Source organism: Antennarius striatus, chromosome 7 (genome assembly GCF_040054535.1).
Source record: "Antennarius striatus isolate MH-2024 chromosome 7, ASM4005453v1, whole genome shotgun sequence".
Lineage (NCBI taxonomy): Eukaryota > Metazoa > Chordata > Actinopteri > Lophiiformes > Antennariidae > Antennarius > Antennarius striatus.
In genome coordinates, this window is record NC_090782.1 from 2790558 (window position 1) to 2810843 (window position 20286).

At 42.1% G+C, this 20286-nt stretch overlaps 1 protein-coding gene across 3 annotated transcripts in view; it reads right to left on the reverse strand.

Moving 5' to 3' along the window:
* Positions 1-224: 224 nt before the first annotated feature.
* ect2 (epithelial cell transforming 2) overlaps positions 225-20286 on the reverse strand; it is a 33264-nt gene continuing 13202 nt past the window's right edge. For 2 of the 3 annotated variants that reach the window (XM_068319397.1, XM_068319396.1), the window contains 13 exons: positions 19882-20006; positions 18168-18287; positions 18021-18089; positions 17304-17414; positions 16986-17082; positions 16635-16716; positions 15688-15766; positions 15312-15431; positions 13867-14005; positions 11719-11873; positions 10153-10260; positions 8869-9003; positions 225-1601 (listed from right to left, as the gene is read on the reverse strand). In XM_068319397.1, coding sequence (XP_068175498.1) covers positions 1512-1601; positions 8869-9003; positions 10153-10260; positions 11719-11873; positions 13867-14005; positions 15312-15431; positions 15688-15766; positions 16635-16716; positions 16986-17082; positions 17304-17414; positions 18021-18089; positions 18168-18287; positions 19882-20006 — 1430 coding nt within the window. In that variant the 3' untranslated portion in view covers positions 225-1511. Of the gene's footprint in view, positions 1602-4939; positions 5487-8868; positions 9004-10152; positions 10261-11718; positions 11874-13866; positions 14006-15311; positions 15432-15687; positions 15767-16634; positions 16717-16985; positions 17083-17303; positions 17415-18020; positions 18090-18167; positions 18288-19881; positions 20007-20286 lie in introns of all 3 variants that reach the window. The other variant, XM_068319395.1, reaches the window with a different exon arrangement.

Genomic DNA, 20286 nt, shown 5'->3' on the forward strand with positions numbered 1-20286 from the left:
ACATTTCAAGCCCCACTGAAGGAGCTTAATTATGGATTATGGCTGGGAGTGGAAATAGATGGCAGCAGAGCTGTTACAAGATGGTATTCTTGATGTTCTTCAAAAGTGCGCACGCACACACACACACACACACACACACACACACACAACAGAAAACTATTCAGGACAAGAAGAAGAAATAAAGAATTTATTTTCACAAGTATAACTTGGCATATTTACTCAGCTCCTTCTACAGTTGATTTATAACACTGTAGTGATGAAAGACATACAGGATTAAAAACGTATTCTCAGGTACATTTTGAAGTGCATTTAATAAAACGTGAAACAACAGAGGAAACTTGAAGCTCAGTGAACAAAACAGAATTGTAAAACTGATGACAGTAGAAAAAACATAAATACCAGGACAGTAAAGAAAACATAAGTATTCATTGAGAATGAATGTGTACTTCCCTTTTAAACACACACATATACAGACACACACACAAACACACTCACGCTGGAAAAGATTTCTAAGAGTTGGGCAGCAAGATAGAAGTGCTTTTATTCTACTTAACCAAATCTCTTAAAAGTTAAAATCAAAGCTTTATAAAAGCTGGAGGTTTGCATTTTGAAAGTTAATTATAGTAATATTAAATATGGATGACTTTATGTCTACTCCACTGAAATAAAAGAAAGTGAATGCAGGTAATATGAAGGAAAAAACAGGCAGGAGGCTGGAACTTCAGCGAGGTTAAATAAACTAATCAGGTTAACTACCGGCAGAAACTAAACACCTCAAAATCAAAGTAAGCGTTACTCTCCAAAGCAAAGTGAAATAAATGTGACACAGACACATTTGGAGAAGCACAAAGTCTAAACACACCAGAACAGACATGATACCTATTAGTGTTATCAAGTTATGAAACAATGACGACTCTACACAAGTAAAAACCAGAAAAGTGAACCTCTAAACATAAAACATATCAAGTTTCAATTGAAATACTCAAAAAAAAAAACGTTAATAGAATCCATGAGAGATTGCAGAAACATGCAGACCATCCTTCATTTTTACTGGGTAAGGCTAACGTTAGCAGAACCAGCGTCGGTCACAGAGAGCCCTGCAGTGTGACGCAGTACCATTCCAGTTTGCTCCTACTGACAGTGTTTGGAAACATGCATCAAAACTGGTGTTGGATAAAAAGAAGTTAGATTTCAGGTTAGATAAACTAATCCTTATTGCTTATTGTTTTACCATACTTGGTTCTGAGCTAGAGAGCACTCTATTTATAGCGAGACACTTCTGATACTGCCACGTACCAGACTCCAGTGTCACCGAGTTCAGTGCATTTTTCAAAAATGTTGCTGAATACCATTTCTTTTACATTTACATCTGTGCGGATCTGCAGAATGAACAATAACGTTACATTTTTCAGGTAGTTTTAATGCATAAACTCCTCCACCGAGGTCTTGCCGTTAGTGGCAGTCCTGGCAAAGGGGAGGTAAAAGATGGGCGACTCCAGAGCGGTGGCGTCTCAGAAAAGGTGGGTGGTCGAACGACTGAATGTGTGATACTTCCTCTCGAACATGGAAGAGAGATTGGCCATGGAAGGGGAATGGTGCGCCTGGGAAAAGAAAGAAGAACAATGAATGTTGTTGCTAATTCCCAGTCATGGGTAAAAAAAAAAGAAGAAGACCCTTCTCCATATCAAAAACACTGGGACACTGTGTAAAACTGAACAGAATATGACCAGATGAGAATGATTTGGGAGAAACTTCTTGAGGATTTGTAGTGGGAGGCAGTGACACCTTTAAAAATGTACTTGCAAATGTGGAGTTAGCAGTACAAACACTATTTTCCTTAAAAGACAAAAACGTTGGTAAAAATTTGAACAAAACGGCAAATCCACACATTTGTAATAACTTTCCATAATATTTATATGAGGAATAAGTTCTTTTCAGAAAGGAACAAGTAAAGTTACTCCTGGTAAGAAAAGATTTCTCTTGATTTTATTCTGTTTCAATGAACATTTCACACAGAGTCCCTCGTTTCTGGAGTAGGACATGTAAGGGTGTTAACAGCTGAGATGTAGGAGAGCTGACATACCAGTGTCCAGAAACATGAACAGTCATTCACTAATATAATAGAAATGCATTGTGAGGTATGAGGGGAACAGAAATTTGAAGCGACAGGTTAAGGAAAAACATAAGTAGAGTAAATCTAATCAAACAGCGAGGAAAAAGACACACAGTGTGTGAATCCGTTCACTCAGCAGGCCGACCGTTTGGTGCCAGCAGCTCCGCTCTGTGTTCACTGTAAACCTGAAACATGAGAGGCTATTACGTCTGCTAGCTCGCTTTAATTAAGTCAGGAGTGTGTGTGTGTGTGTGTGTGTGTGTGTGTGTGTGTGTGTGTGTGTGTGTGTGGACAAAGTTGGATAATGTGCTCCAGATTAAGCTTAATTACTGACAAACAACATCTTTTGTGTTTCTCTGCCCTGAAAAGCAAACGCTGGTATTGAACTAATTGGGACGGACCCCCCTCTTTTGCCAGCATCGCAGTAGATTTCCACCTGGCTGGGGGACAAACACAGCGTGGCCCCCACAAGCTTTTGGCGGGGGGGGGGGGCATCTCTGCCTTCATCTGTCGGCTGATGAATGGGAACGAGTGAATAGTGGACCTGGCTCCACTTTGGTGCGACACAGGCAGAACGGGTCACAATGCAAATACATGTGACCCCCCCACAACACACCTGTCATTACCGAACGTGTGTGAATGAGCTGCTGCTTTGTGCAATTACAATTCGGTCAGACCACCCTAACACACACACACACACACACACACCAGACTGCTGCTGCTCTCCATGATAAACTGTCAGTGACACAGAGGTCGGCTCCTCTCAGTACTAAAGTTTACCCAGATGTGGTTTTATTGGAGTGACTTAAGAGGGCTGATCACAACGCTGTCGCAGCAGGCTTTTAACAGCCCCCCCCCCACCCCCGCACATCAACAGTCTGTGACACTGAGAATGTCACGTGACAGGGAGGGTATTTGTTTTATTCAAGCACCTCCGTGCAGCATCATCATCACCATGACAGCAGGGTCAGCAGACGCCACATGAAACACATCAAAACGTAGAAAACACATCGTCTTCCATGTTTTTATCCATTCAGATGGTGTTTTTATCCGGCCCAGGTTTTTAACGACATTTCAAACATGATGGAACTCCAAGACACTCCACATGTGATGCTCACCATGACAAAATATACGATCTGAAAAACTAAACAGCATGTTTCATCACGGAAACAAGAAGGAGAAGCGTTTCTCTCTACACAGCTACACTGGACCTTAGCACACGGGGAAACGTTCATCCACTCACGGACTGAACGCGTTTCACCACACTTTGCAGCAGGATGTGAACATTAATGGTCTAATCCTCTGGTAAGCTCTTCCCTTCAACAGTTAATGGTCATGTAGGAGAAAAGTGTAATTACTGTACATAAAACTGTTTACACCGAGATCTGCTGGTCATGTAGAACCATCTGGTTCAATTACGATGGAGAACAGGCAGACGTCTGTCAAACACATGACCAGCCTCCGCCACTGACACCAGAATCTGAATTTATTAACCAGATGGACAGCAACTCAGGTCAGAAAGGCAAAATACAGATTTCTGATTACGTTGTGAGCTCACACCTTCATTTACAAACATCCTGTAGTTGTTTCTGACCAGAGAGAAACCGACGGACATGAACATGAACATCCACCGGCTCGTCTGCCTGAACCCGACTCCCCCCAGGCTTCACAACATCTCCTGGACATCACTGCTGACTGGTTTCGCCAAGCGAGGCGGATTGATTAAATGTGACCTGTTGGTGGCCCAACGAACAAAACAGTCAACCAACCAACCAACCGACCAAACCAACCAACCAACCATTGTACAGCAGTGGAAATGAATGACGTAAATGAGGCCTTTGTACCATTTCAGTGAGGTTGTATACACCTCATCTCGTATCAAATGCGCTTCATAAAGCAGGATGTGTGTGACAACTAATGAAAGGAGGATTTTGTTTTATATATATTTTATTTGTAATGCTATCATGGATCATTTCTTTAAAAGGGAAGGAATGAAAGAGGATCGAAGTTTAACCTCCAAACAATGTCAGTATGTTTGTTTTTCATCTCAGTGAGGTAGAAAACGGCGAGTCAAACTGCTGTTTGCTGACAGGATGAGCTGAATAAACTTTTCTGTGGTTGACTGAAAACTTTCAATGGTCTTCACATTAATTATAAAGTCATTTCATCAGGTCAAACCTCATTTCATGAGCATGAATACAGTTAACACAGGTGGAGCAGTGATGCGTCTGCAAACTGGTTCGAAGGCTGGGGTTATTGTGGATCATTATTATGTGCTCAGTAGGTCGGCTATTACCGGCTGACATCAGTCAGTAAGTAACAGTAAAAAAATCTGTAAAAGTGTACTGAAACAGGCTGACAAAAAAAACCCAACACTTTGTAAGAAAGAATGCCTTTAAAAGTTTCTTTCCAATGACGGAAAGCTGGTTTTTCATTTACTGGTGTAACACCCACTATAAACCACAGCCACCACGTGAATAGTCTCAGCCACCACCAACACCAGTGAGAGAACCAGGCCATAAATCAGAGCAAAGCTATTCCAAATCAACCCTTAAAATCTACGCCCTTAACAATAATGCCCAACTCATCATTAAATTATAGGAAGTCAGATTTCAGCTGGAGAGCAGACTCTTAATTATTTTGACCATTTTGTTGTAAGATTCATTTTCCAAGCAGTTGATTTGGGACAAGAAATGCACGTGTGGTGCTTAGATTCTCCAAGGTCAGTAAAGAGTGTACAGCAGGAAGTAAGGATGAATTTGAAGTGTTAAAAACAGTATTGGTGCACCACTAGACACAACTGGAGTACTATTAATGATTGCTCACATCAGACTCCAGGGCTGAACTTAGCGACGGTCTAGAGCAGAGTTTCCTTGCGAGGACTGGTCAGCACAGTCTTGTACGGGTCCAAGCGTACTTTAGGATCCCTGCATGACTCCGAAAAGGTCTTAAGTGGCTTAGGAGCCAGGGACCTTGGCTGTAACCCAACAGAGATCCTTTGTCCTGATACGTGTTGGCTAAATTTGGCCTGAGAGGTTTTGAAGTTTCCAATAGCTGGAATGGAAGTGAGCCGTGTTGAAGGGGGCTGATGGGATGTGAGGAGACCTGGAGGAGATTGGTCCAACTGCGTCACTAATGGAGCATGGAGGATGGACTTGTAATTTTGGGTAGTTGGGCAATAGTTGGGGCAAAGGTTTTGGCTACTATCAGGGGCAGGACTACGGACTGGGTTTGGAGTTGGGCTGCAGGGGGTGCGCATACAGACAGGGACCCTGGCTCTGACAGGAGGATGATCCAGAGAGTTAGAGCGCTGCACCGCAGCACTGTTCTTGGAAGAGTCACTCAAACTGAACGTGGATGCAGAGCGAGACATCTGGGGTACGACAACACAGGAGACACACATGGAGCAGGGGTTGACATGTCAAGAAATCATGAAACCATAAAACCCGACAGAAGCTCTTTTCTTCATCTGTAACAGCAAAGAAGGAAAGATGTTATTGCATAAAGTAGGACAGAAATCTGCATTTATAACAATAAACCTGGACAGAACAGTGTTTAATTTTCTCTCTGGTTGTATTCAGTTGGTTGTAATCTGTAACCTTGATGCAACAAAAGGAAAACATTGTTTGCCGACAATAAGGCAAAACTCAAGTCACTTTTTTTACTCTTGCAGATTTTGAGAAGTCTTTACAAATAGAAGCTTAGAGGTTAAAATATTCTCTGCGTTGAGAGCAAGGGAACCGCTTTTTCTCTCAATTCCATTTGTTCACCAAAAGCAAGCCGGCCTACTTCCCCTGCCCCCACCTTGATGCGTCCTTCCAAAGAATTTTAAGGCACTAAGCTTCTGTTTATGTTGATGGCATAACAACACGTTGGCATTGGCGTTTAGTGTGACATCTAACATTCACTGAGTCATGCTTTGAAAATAATGGCTTGACTTGAAAAAAACAGATTCGTCAATTCCATTTCATGACAGTTGTCCCCCAACTGGAGGGTAAAACGATGCCCCCGCAACCTGACGACATTGTCACTCGATAACCTTTTTTCTTTACTGCTAACAGCTACAAGCAGCTTTGTGGGTCTTCCAGTTTGGACCACACACACACACATCATGTACACACATAACGTTGCATCTCTTATCCTGCCTTTCCACACAACATTTTAACAGATGTATGATTTATGCTGTCACTATCTCCACTAAGATCACAGAGACGAGACAAAACTGACACCCAACACTTAGTAAGTGTGCCTCCACAGAACGTCCAGGCAAAACAAAGGTGCACCAGTCCAGGCCTGAGCAAATGTGGCCAAAGAAGCAGAAAAAAGTGGGAGCCCCATTCAAACTTGGGTCCCTGCTACACAAACATGCACATGTGTGAACACATTTTTTAAAGCCATCTGGGTTTGTTGTCCACATTTAAATGGTATTTTTGGAGTTTGTCAGTGGATATTTTTAAAAACTACTTCCTATTTGGAGACTTTTAAAAATGCGTGCAGACAGAATGAACAGCTTCTGGCTGCAGTGTCACTTGACCGCCACTGAGGGTTCTACTTGTGGCATCAGTGTGCATCGCCATCTGTTGCTGTTTACACACTGACAGTCAGCACAATGGAAGACGTGGCCAAAACAGTGTTTCTGTCAAGCTTCCAAACTAAACTCTTCACATGTTTACACATCAACATCCAGTGACTATTCCACCATGTTAGGGAACAGACATGTGAAGAATGTGCTATGGAGACGTTTACTGCCACATAATCCAACAGCTGAGCCAGCGGCACCAATTTTGGATGAAATTTACACATTAAAGGTGGTAGGTATTTACATCATGGTGTAAGTGGTCAACTTATGTAGATGATGCTGTATTTTTCCCCAACTCTTTTTTCTTTTTAATTGCATAAGACAACAATTAGGCCTCTTATGACTGTCTTGCACCGAAAACTCTGTACAGCCTAGAGCTGAGATACAACAAATACTTTAATTGATCCTGAGAGAAATTTGGGATGTGACGTGGTGATGATAGCCCTGGTGAAGTCTTTCTTTGTGATGGGGAAATCTCTGTTGGGTTTGGAGGGGTGTTACTCCATGAAAATATTCAGATCGTCCATATATTTGGACTGTAATAACTCCAACTCCACATTTTCGCGAGTTTCACTTTTAATTTACAAAGTTGTACATCCATGGAAGCCACACTTTTAATTGGCTCCCATGGCTGTACAACCACATTATATCGCCCCCTGCAGGTGTGGCATGCTCTGCACAAGCCCTCACCAGCATTTATGTTTTCATGTGGACAGTTTTAGGTTTCATACGTGTGCTCTTGTAGACACAACTTTTTTGGAAAACGGATGAGTAAGTCACTCCGATTTTGAAATACCTGTTTGTGTAGCAGGAGGACCTTGGATTACCAATGAAACCCAATGTTCAATTATGACCTGGAAATGTGAGGATTCAACACAGTCCTCACTTCAGAACAGTGTTTCAGTCCAATCACGTCTCCAGGCTCAGATCAGTATAAACTTTATCATTTAACTAACCTGAAATCACGATTTGGAGGAGAATTCAATAATTAATAACTTGACATCAGCGCCATAATGTGAAGACAGTTAAAAAATTTAATGTCTTTGTAACTTTAAAGGATTAGAGACAAATGTTTAAATTGAAAAGTATTTGAAGATTTCACTTCTTGTAATCAACACACAATTATTTAATGAGAAAACATTCAAAGAAGAAGAAAGACGAAGAGTATGATTAGATTGATTAAGAAAAATGCTACAATCAATCTGACGCAAGAGCTGAAATGTAAGGGCAAACATCCTCTCTCCACTTTTTAATTAGAGCAAAATGGCTGACACAATGAGAGCTGCTCCATCAGGGTTTGATGGAGAGATCAATAGTCTGGTTCTCAGCAAGAGGAGAAAAGGATAGAGAGAACAGAAAGGAAATGAGGAACAGATGGACAGATGGACAGACAGCCAGCCAGTATTAACCACCATGTGAGACAAAGCAAACACGTTCTGAAAACACTTAGAAGTTCAGGAAACTTCTGATGATTTGATAAGAGTAACTAAAAATGAAGAGAATGTTCAACCCACCAGGACCTGCATATAAAACAGCCTTGTGTCTGTTTTTCTGTTTTCATAATGTGTGGATAGAGGACATAATAATCTCACATTCATGGTACATAAATGAACACATTTCAACATATTCAGACCAGAGACATGGTATAAGGACTGATCCCAAATCAGCCTGTCTAATCTGATGTGTCTTCAGCAAATTTTACAATTTGGTCTGAAGGAAGGAAAATCTCATGTGCCAAGCTAATCATTTATATATGAATCATTTAATTTTCACCTTTTAACTGGCAACATGTTTAGTCTGTGATGTTTTGTAAAGCAACGGTTGGCCAGTCAGTCAGTTTAGCAACCTGATTGTTAAGTTAAATATCATTATGAAAACAAGAAAGTCTAACAAACATGAAATACAAAATATGAAATGCTTAAATATCTCCCAAAATACATTGTAAAAAATTATAGAAAATGTTCAGGATCTGATGTTTAAAAAAAATCAAAGGGCAACATAGATAAAGTTGAAGAAAAACAAGTTTTGATATATTTATATCTCTTTCAATCTAGCTCCTGTCAAGAATGACAATTATAGATTCAAGTGCTCATTTTTGTTTTGTTATTCAACAGCAATTGTATGTATGTTTGGGTGTTTTTGTAAAACTGTCCTGTTTGGACAGAAAAAGACTTACAGCCAAGGTGGAGCTGCTGCAAATGTGGTTTTCACAGCTCAGCATCTGGCTTTTCTCTTCTGGGGTACCATTGGCCATGAAAGCTCTCTGGATCACACGCTTTGGGGTTTTAGTGAAGGAAAAAGCTCTCGTTACCTGGAACATATGAACAACAGACACACAGAAAGAGAATAAAGTTCATAACAGGGACAAAGGCACGGCAATGTAACCGTCCAACCAGGAGCAGAGGAGGGAGAAGGCAGTGCTCCATGCACCGGCAGGAAAGACAGACACACACACACACACACACACACACACACACACACACACCCCACCACATCACTGGACATCAATCACTCTGACAAAACAATCAGTACAGAGCGAATCATAGAGAAAAGCGGCAGATCCTGCAGATAGAAGTAATGGACAGAGCAGAGGAAAGACCAGGAAGCAAATCAAAGTGAGAATTCTATGGAAACACTCATCTTTTCAAGCAAACACCGACCTAATCAAGTCCAAAGTCCCTGGCTGCTCTGACTCAGACAGGTACTCTGCTAAAATCTGTGTCAAGGAGGAAACGTTCCTCTAACAAGTTGAGTAAAGACACAGACGGACGTATCGATGTGCGCCCTTGTGATCACAAAAAAGGCACCAATGAGGTTTTGTTGGCCTAGCATTCTTTATTTTAGCTCATGCCTGTGTTAGCTCATGTTTAGACTGTGTATGTGTGCACAACGGATATACCAGTGGAAGGTGTGACACGAGCCCATCCTCATCACACATTTCCATAGTGTCGCTGCTCTAAATGACCTTGAATTATTAAAAAAATTGGCAAAATAAAAAATTTCTGAGTCCGAAGATAAATATGTTTTCTTTCTTTTTGTTTTTTCCTTTCCTTAAATCTCACATCAGCTGACTGAGTTTGAGGTGAGACGTCTGCTGATCGATGCATTCGGTCACACTGGTCTGCAGTGGGAGGGTGGACAAGCTTGTGGATCAAAACTAGTTTATTCAACTGAATTGAATTTTCCACCATAGTTGGGAGCGTCAGTGCAGCAAATAGAAATGAGTTGCTTGGTTCTGGGTGATGCTGCCCTATTTCCTTCTTCCCTCTTTTTACTGCATACATCAATAACTTTGGGAAAAGATTCTGTTTGCTAAAGTAAAAAACCTCACAAGCAGTGTTTTTGCATTTGAAATAATCCTAAAACAAAGTAAAGTAGTACTACTACTTGTATGTGTTCTAATTATCCAACCCTGTAGGAGGGTGTCCAGAGAGGCTGCTGTTCAGAACCCCCTCATTACCTTTTTAGAGGTCTTCTTGATGGCTCTGGAGGCTTTGCTCAGGGTGCTGTCCATATCCTTGGTGCTGACCTGCAGTGAGTCTGGTTCTGTGCACTGAATCAGGTCCTCCTGGTCACAGGGAAGAAACAACACAGCTTTAGACACGACAGTACACAACATGAGTCTGCATAAGCAATTCATGTCACCAATACAAACACAAAAGAGTTGCAAGGGAGAGGCAAGATGCGCACACACACACACACACAAAAACCACACAAACACACACACACACACACACACTTTGTTCCTGCCTCCTCCTCGCCCTGCAGAGGGTTTGCAGAGGCTAACCAGTGAGGCGCTGTCTCGTTGGTATTCACATGGCAGCGCTGACCCGCTGAAAACAGCATTAGGAATGCAGCTGTGTGGTGGCAGCCACACAGAAGCCAACATCGCCCCCTGTCTGCCTGGCTGAGTACAGCACACAGCTATACCTCCAGTGGCTTCCATTGGTCTCAGTCGCCACTGAGCTTCACCAGCCTTTAACACGTCTGCATGCTGTTAATCCTCTGAACCATTAGAGAGGTGAATAGTCTGGAAACGTACTTTTCCTTTTGTAAGTTAAAAAAATACAAGAAAAAAAACAAAACTGTAGGGCAGACCTGGAAAACCTGCCATACATTATATGTGCAGCCTGGAAAACAGTCCAACACATCAACAGGAACATCAACAGGCCTCACTGGCATCGCCACAAACACTCATCTGCTTCGCCTAAATTCTTCCTCCTGCCAAGCATGAAGAGAACCAACCATGGATTACTACAGAGTGAAAACTTCATTTGAAGAAGGTTTAAAATTAGAACAAGAACATGAGGCAATACGTCATTAAAGCAACAACTGATCCTGGTCTGATCTCGTGTGCATCTGCTGTCGCCTGACGGAGAATTTCATTTCAAAAGACACTGAAAACGTACAATTACAGTAGCCTGAGGTACGTCTGCAGCCATCCACCACATTAATAATTAATCAGTTTCTTATTCTGATGATAACAGAGTAATTATATTATTTTACAAAAATATTTATAAGATGATAACATTTAAATAAAAAGATTGTGTGTGCTCAGACACGTTAAAATAGAAAAGAGAAAACAAATGAGGTCTCCTAAATGAAAAGATAATGGTTTCCTTTTTGTTTAAATCTCCATTCTCGTCATTGCTCTGGTAACTGGAACTTCAACCTGTTTCCACAGCTACTTTCTTTTTTGTGCACATTTAGTCCACGTTGGCTGAGTAGGATCTCAGAGTGATGCAGAACGTGAACGAGGGACGTCTGACAGGAGGTGTGCTGTAGGTGTGACAGATGTTTTACAGGTGGAGCTGGACACACACCCAGGATCAGCACTGAACCCTTTCTTGTTTGCGGTGGTGACAGACGGGCTAACAAAAAGTCAGAGAGACGACGCTGATATGGTTTGGACGCGTATGGAGGAAAGATAATGCTAGGCAGAGAAAAGGATGCTGGGAATGGCGCTGAGAAGAAGAGGACCACTGAGGTTGAAGGGTACAGCGAAGGAGAGGAAGCACTAACTCACCGCATCAGCCTTGCAGATGGTGTTGGCGACGTGGCGGCAGAGCGTTCTCAGCCAGGTGCTTTTAACGGCGTCCTCACCGGCCAGCTGGAAGCTGAACAACAAGTTGTCCTGCTCAGTCGGGGGGTGAACCACCAGGGCAAACGCATTTATACACTCTGGAAAGACCAGAGGGAGGGGTGAACAATCAGCACATGATGACAACGATGAAGTGCACTGACAGAAATAAATAATGGCAAAGAATCAGAGATTGAAATTAAAAGAATGAGACCAAACAGAACCAGTACAAACAGATTAGGAAAGAAGAGAAGTAGAAGAATACAAAATAAAATAATCCAAACACCCAAAAATCAATCATTATTGATCTCAGTTTGAAGATAAACACCATGTTCTTACAGATAAGCACAAGTGTGACCAGAATAAAGCAAACGGTACACCGGATAAGACACACTTGTTTTTCAGACTATTTCTTCAAACCACTTCCTGAAAGGTGGAATCCTGTGGATGCTTTTAAAGCAGGAAGAGCTCAGATTTCCCAGAGAAATGGAGGAATACTGTGTAGACGTGTTGGGGTGATATTTAACCCTGATGGTTATGAAGCCCCGTGTGAAGCTGAGTGGATCTCATCATGTTAGGTGTCTTAATAGCTTACATTTCCTCCCAAGAATTAATGGTGGTTCTTTTTCTTAATGGCACTTTAACTTCGAGTTTTCACTTGTGCGAACATTTAAGCGTCTTCATTTTCTTTGGACATTTTTTAGATACTGTATTATAATGAAAAGAGTCTAATCTCAGAACCTACTTCACATCATAATAAGGTCAATTGAAGTAAATTCTCAGATATAGGTTGTGTTGTGTAATTATTGCTGTTGTGGAACTGAGATGTTACAGAATCAGAGTCATTCAAACACAGGCGTGTATTATCTTCATTTTTAAGGGGAATTAATAGCAGACAAACAAAACAGGAAACTTTGTGATGAAGGGTTTTTTTCCACTCATTTAAGATTCAGTGTTGGCTTTTTTAAAACATGTCCATTCATAAAAGAGACAGACTGCATGATGCCGTCTGCTGAAGGTAGCTCCTAATGGATTAGCTGCATGTTCAGGACCAATCAGAGACCTCCTTGTCGGTAAAAGCCTGTATTGCTCAGCATTGATAAAACCATTTATTCTGACCAAATCCCAAACTCCACCATGCTCCCCCGAATGCTGAGGTACTTATTACTGCACCACTCTCCACTTTTTTGGAGAGCAAACTGCCTTCTGCTACAGCCACATCCTGAAAATTTAAACTCACATGTCCAGCTGTTATTTTTCTGCACTCCACTTTCTATGTTTTGTGCATAGTGGAGTCGCTTGGCCTTGTTTCCATGTCAAAGGTACAACTTTTTGTGAGTTATTCATCAATAAAGACCACTTGGGGCCAGTAGACGGCCGTACCTGGGTTACACTAGTTTGTGAGCAGATGTCAATGCTGGACACTTACCGATTTCAAAGGGAAATAACCAGGATGTATTTTTCAACAAGAGCATTCTGCTCCATCTACATCTCCTGTTTCTTTGCAACTCTTCAAAAGAGCTTGAACAGCTTTGACATCTTTATCTCTCAGAGACCTTCCTCATGCAGCAGAACTACCTTGTGCCCAGTGATGTGCGACCTCTGACATGAAACCGTCTTCAGGTAGCGGGCTCCACACGTTCCGTACTCACTTTTAAGACTCAACTTTTTCTGTTTCAGTTAATGACTGTTTCAACAAACACATGGATTCAATGAAATGAGCACCTGTCTGGTTGGATTGACTACGATCCTACAAAATCTCTGACAAAATCCTTGCTAGTGCCCCAAAAAGAACTCATGCTGTTTTGAATGTGACGGGTGGGGGGGGGCGCACCGACTATTGATTTAATTCACATTTTTCTTCAGTTCCCTCATTTATCATTTTTTAAATCAATAAATGTAAACAATCTGAGTGCTGTACACATGTTTGAAAACCTTCTTACTTTACAGCATTTATTCACAGTCCTTTGGACGGTACTTTAAACAAAATGTGTTTCTCACATCTGAAAATGAGCAAAATATATCCGGTCGTGTGACATACAGGTGAAGTGGAAAATATTATTTTTTTCAATGTGTGGACATTATAATGGTTACCCTCTGTGTCCTGCAGGTCCAAAACCCTTCGAATCTGGGAGAGGGGCATCAATGCAATGTGTTTGAGTGGTGGGGGTGGTCTTGTTTGGCCCAACGGACTCTTAAACGTATTGATCACTTTGTGTCGCTTCCTTGCAATCTGCAAGAGAAAAAAAAAAAATCAGTCAGCAACAGCACAGTAAAATAAATGCATGGAGAGACAGTTTTGAAACAACAGGCTGTGGGTGTATATCAATTCAGAACCAGACTGTGAATTGAGGGGGTATGCATTTTGCAGCGTGCTTCTGTAGCCGCTATCGGCTCCTTGACAATAAATCAATGATGCCTTCATAGAGGTAAATGATGCAACTCATTAATTCCACATTAATTAGACGCCCTGAGAAAGAGGAAAGACGGAGGAGGGGGGAAGAAGTTCAGAGGGGACACGTCATCGTAGGTTGGTATTTTGCCAGTGTGAATGAAAGGGGTCAGTAATGATTAGTTATGACAAGGAGTGGAGGGGCAACATTCATTCATTCATTCATTCTACACACACACAAGTGTTAAAAGTCCATGGATGTGGTTCTTACACACACACACACACACACACACACACACACACACACACACACACACACACACACACACACACACACACACATACACACACACGTTCATTAGGAGGGAGTCAGTGACATTCTGAATCAGCACAGCCTCCCACCCCATGTCTTTACTGATCAGCAGACGTACGACTGTGTCAGCAGACATGGACCGTACACACATACAGTGACTTGTGAAAGTATTGCACCCCCCCCCCCTGAACTTTCTTGACATTTTGCCACATTTCAGGCTTCAAACTTAAAGATAACAAACTGAAACTATTTTTCATGAATCAACATGTGAGACACAATCGTGAAGTGGAACCAAATTTATTCAACATTTTATATTGTGTTTAGAGATAAAAAACTGAAAAGTAGGATGTGCAAAAATATTGGCCCCCTGTTCTCTCAGCTCAGCTGACTGACTCCAGAAGTTCTCTGATGACTTCTGAATGACCCAGTGTTGACCTGAATGACCAACAATGACAGACAGAGTTCACCTGTGTGTCATTTGGTCTCACATCCTACTTTTTAGTTGTTGAATAAACGTTGAATAAAAATTTGGTTCCACTTCACGATTGTGTCTCACATGTTGTTGATTCATGAAAAATATATTTTCAGTTTGTTATCTTTAAGTTTGAATCCTGAAATGTGGACAATTTTCAAAAAGGCTTGGGGGGCTACTTTTGCAAGGCACTGTAGATCAACGTTCAAAGTTGTGGGTCTACAAAAGATCGAGATCGGCATATTTAAATGCCGAGTGAGGTGGTGTGACACTACTGTGGGTTTGTTCTGTGTCACTAAAAGGCTTTAGAAGGAGAAGAGAGCTTTAACCGCGGCGCCGTTAGAGCTAACGGGTCGTCTCACCTCAAGGCAGTCGTTGAAGAGGAAGAGTGTAACCTGTTCCCCACGATCACAGGGCTGGTCCCCCAGGGCGATGGTTTCCACTCGGTAAACCAGGCTGCGGTGGGAGGACAGCAGGTTGGCCTGAAGGAAACACAAACGGTCCAACGGAGAGACGGTGAAGTGAACAGTGTTGTAACATACACACAGAACCCGTTTCAGCTTATAGGTCAATCAAGACAACTACTGCTTCAAAAAGTCATCAATATTTTCAAATGAAAACACTCCTGAAGTTTGATAAAAAATTTCATTTGCATTGTCTTGTATTCTAAATTAGCAAAGTTTTGAATCTCTCCCACTTCATTCATGAAAAATGGAAGCGATTGTTTTCGTCACTCACAGGACAACCGTCCACCTCATAAACAACGTCAAAGATCTGTTTCTGGCCTTCAGTCTTCCTTTTGTCCTCGTTGATGTGACTGGTGGAGGAACGAGACAGACGACGGATTAAATAACAGCCGACAACAAATCAATTCGCTGATCAACACAAAGAAAATGTTTTCATAGTCCATCATTTGTTTAACTGTCACGAACAGAAATGCTGTGGATGTGGTGACGGCTCCACCTTCTGAAATGTGAGGATTAACTGCAAACATAATCTGTAGAGAAGATAATTATTTAGTTCTTGCTCTGGTGACTGGACGTATTTCCTAGTTGGTGTCATTGAAAACTGAGAGGACACCCAGTGGGGTGCAGGTGTCCCCTGTGGCCAAAAAGTCTCTTTTAATGTAATGAATTCTTCCTCATCATCCTAAACTAACATGCTCAGGATGAAGGGATTGGATTCTCGTGTTTCTTCTATGTTCATGTTCTACTTTCCGTCTGAGAGCTTTCATGAAAATGACCCGAGTAGTTGAGCGTAACTTTATAAAAAGCCCATCTGAATAAAAAAAATCACAATTTATAGAGGAGCAGCAGGTCCAACAGCTCTGACTTCACATGAACTGTTTAACGTATTTACTCTCAATCTCTGAATTTCTTTTATCTGCTACAATTTTACACTTCATGGCAAACATTTCTTGAAAGACCATTTTTACTTTAAAACTCTGTAAAATCATGACGTTGTTTAAATGTAATTAAAAAACACACCAAAATATCCAGCACCATATGTTCTAGTAATATTCTGGTATATGTAAAGGCTGAAGATCAGATCTTGTTTTCCACATCAAGCCACCATAACAGTCAAACCGCGATTCAAGGTCACACGAGGTGTCGGAAATGATTCACAAACGTTTGGTGTGAGATCGGCACACAAAAAAAAGGTGAGATTTTATTATGCGAACTCACGTCATGACCTCTTTCAGAGACTCGATTGCTTTCTCCAGTGTTATCTTGTCCGGGTTGTCATCGGACGTATGCTTCTTTATGTCTGCAACGGAGGAAGGAAGTGAAAGTTTGTAAAGACTCAGAAAAGACAGAAGAGATAAAAACCGTTAGGAAAAGAGGGACACGAGAAATTTCAGACAAGTCAAAGGAGATGATGGAGGGAGGAGGCGGGAAAAAGAAGGAGACGGATAACGGAGAAAAGATGAGGAGGGTTGTAATTAACACAGGAAATTATTTTTCTTAGTCGCTTTAATAAAAGGTGTGTGTGTGTGTGTGTGTGTGTGTGTGTGTGTGTGTGTGTGTGTGTGTTACCGTTCAGAAGTAGAGCAACACTAGGCAATCTCTGCACAGGTCTGATGAGCAGCTCTACCAGCGTCTGTCTGCCACACTCTGGCTTGGCTTGGTTGATCTGCAGAATGAACACGTCAGGGTGACATAGCAACAACAGAACCGAACCCTAACATGGGCCGCCACTATAAACCATTAGATGACTGCAAACAGCAAGGTGCATTCTGGTTGTTTCTTTCTAAGCCAGAAAAGAAATATCACACCTTCACGCAGTTTAAATGATATCCTCACGACGGCTGCTGCTCAGGACAAACAAAACACAACAAATGACAAAAGTCGTACCTTGAGAAAAGCATGAAAGCGCGGCTTTTGCTTCTCACAGCGAACAATTGTGTCCTTGCTCATTTCAAAAAAGTTGACAAACGGCGGGTAGGCCTTCACCAGCTCCTTAGACTGCAGAGACAAGACGGGAAGGTGTCAAAGCATCCGATCAGGGTCACCATATCGTTACTTCTGAGCGCGCGCCTCGTTCTTATACATGAAACCTCACAAGTCATCCGATGTTGACGTGTGGAGGCGGTTCCGTCAACGCAGGTGACAAGTTTCTGATGGAAATGTAATAGAAGCTTTTGTTGAGCCTTGATGAAGAAACAAGTTCCTCATTGTGGGACTTAAATGATGTGACGGCGGGTTTGGTTTCTCTGAGCGCTTCAATGTGTTTTCAGTGGAGTCTCATGGAACAATTCTGATTGGCTGTGAACCTGTATCACTGTCTGTAACAGGAATTAACTGCTCAGGACAAACAGCAGTACCCACTCAGCTGCAGAAGTGTGAAGAAGGCAAAGTATTTCAACTCACCAACTTGAAGCACAACAAAGTCTGTTTTTTAATGCTTAGTGAGTTTTTTGTTTTTTTTGCCGGAAGTAATACCATGGAAATGATGCTTTGTTGTTTCCCAGCATGCAGCAGCATCAGCAAAAACGACAACATGTTGGTGCTCGCTGGACATGTAAATAAACAAAAAGCTCGTCTGCATCCACGCAGCTTATTTGTACTCACATATTTGAGAATGATGTTTCCAACACTTCTGTTCTCTGACCAGTCTGTCAGCAGCTCCTCCAGATCGTTCTGATGAACGGAACATCAAGTGGTCAAAACGACATCAGATGACATCATCACAAAGTCCCACCAATGAGAACACGCTACCTTTATTCTGGTGTGGACTTCATAGATGTCTGGGATGCTGCCAAATATCGTCTTCATCTCTTCTTGGGCCAGAATGGGCCCCCCCACCTGTCCCTCTTTTTCCAGTGGAAGCTTGAAAAGCTTCAAATAAAAAAATAAAATCCAAAAATCACTCACAGATAAAACAATGACCCACAATCAGGCGTCTGAACGTTCAACCTGCTGAAAACACATTCCCAGGATGTAGCCTCTCACTTAAATTCACAAGTTCGCTTCATTAATATCAAGATGGTCTCAGGATTGATCTGATTGGTTATTGCCTTTGTGTCAGTCTGATCAACCTGATCAGATGGAGACGACACACGAGAGCCGAACCAATTGGGAGGATTGTTCCCAACTGGTCAAAGGTCATATGTATTTTTTCCATTTTGTTCATGTAGGTTATTCCCCTTTGTGATCTTTTACGAGCAGCCATGAGATCATTTCTTTTATTTTGTCAAGCTTGCTGAATTATTATAATTATTATTTATTTTTATTATTTATTTTTGTTATGTGTTGATTTTTTTTGCTCTGTTGTCATTACTTTATAACTAATAAGAAGATTGTACCAAAAAATAAATAAATTGGGGCGACCAGCATGAGTCACTGCCTGGACCTGCACAATTTACCAACCGGGTCCATTTCTGTTCTGGTCTGACCTCATCTAGATTTTCTTTATTGGACTGTTTGATCAGCGCCGTGCTTCTAACGTGGCCTTCAAACCATAAAATCAACACAAAATAAAGCCAGTAAACAAAACAATGCAGACTAATGTCTGTAAATCTGTCCGTGGTAGTTTGACTGTGTGACGGTGGACAGGCAGGTCTGCACCAGTGAACATTGTACACTAATCATTCAGTAGTGTGGTGCGTTGAAATTAACAACCAAACGTGGATTACAAGTCAAAGTTTAGACAGTTACAGTCTCCCCAGTAACGAACTGGAATGTCTCCCCATTAATATCGCCGGTTGGCCGGTACAAGAGAGGTGTCGCTGTGGGACACACTGCTCTGGTGTAAGCAGTAACTATCAGTACTGCAGCTCACACCCGCAGGTTGTGTATTAAACATCTGAGTTATAGGCTCAGTCTGTGACAAACAGCGCAGCGGTGGAACAGCAGATGCACTTCACGATGACACGAGTAGAGCTTTTTCAATTCAGGACAGTCGGCGACACCGTGGGGGCTGACCATGTATTCCCAGATTTAATTCCAACCTGCCATCTTTGAGTGAGGACGGGAATCAGGAAACCCCAGGAGAATAAAAACAGAGGGAGGCTGAGGGTACACAAAAGTGAGGATGTTGGCCGAAAAAAGGAGAAAACAGCGGGGGAGACAAACAAAACGAAAAGTGTGTCATGTCAAAATGGAAGAAGTGAAAAGGAAACGGCTCAGAAAACAAGACTTTGAAGGAGTGGGAGAGAAGAAATTGTCAGGTTGGTCCATTTTCTCCCTGACTGGTCGGCTGTCTGACCCTCTGCTGGGACCGGGCCGAGAGAAACACACAGAAATAACACACACACATACAAACACACACACCTCTAACGACAGTAGCTTAGCCTTAACCTGTTGTCAAGGGCCAACCTATGGGAAGGGTTCAAATAATGCACGTTGCACAGACTCATAGACATACACACACACACACACACACACACACACAGACAGACACACACACACACACACACACACACACACACACCTGTAGGATGGTGCTTAAAATGTCCACATAGTTGCTCTCCGTCTGGTAGAGCTCCTTGGAGACCTGCCATCTGGCTGACTGCTTGGACAGGACTGGGGTTGAACTCTTGGACGGCTTCGTACTCTCTGGAGGAACAAGGCGGGGGGGGGGGGTTGTTAACGCCGCATTGAAGCCGGGGCAGACAGACCCAGCTGTGTTTTTATACCAAACAACCACAATGATACAGAAAGTGAAACAATAAATAAATAAACACCCCAGTAACAGCCTCTGGTCGTCTATGTAGACGCAGCACCGATCACTTCCTGTTTCTAATCCCCTTCAGATCACATTTACACAGGAGGACATGCAGATCACTGGAGCTGTTTGTGTGCAGACTCAAGTGATGATTTTGCCGACACTTGACGT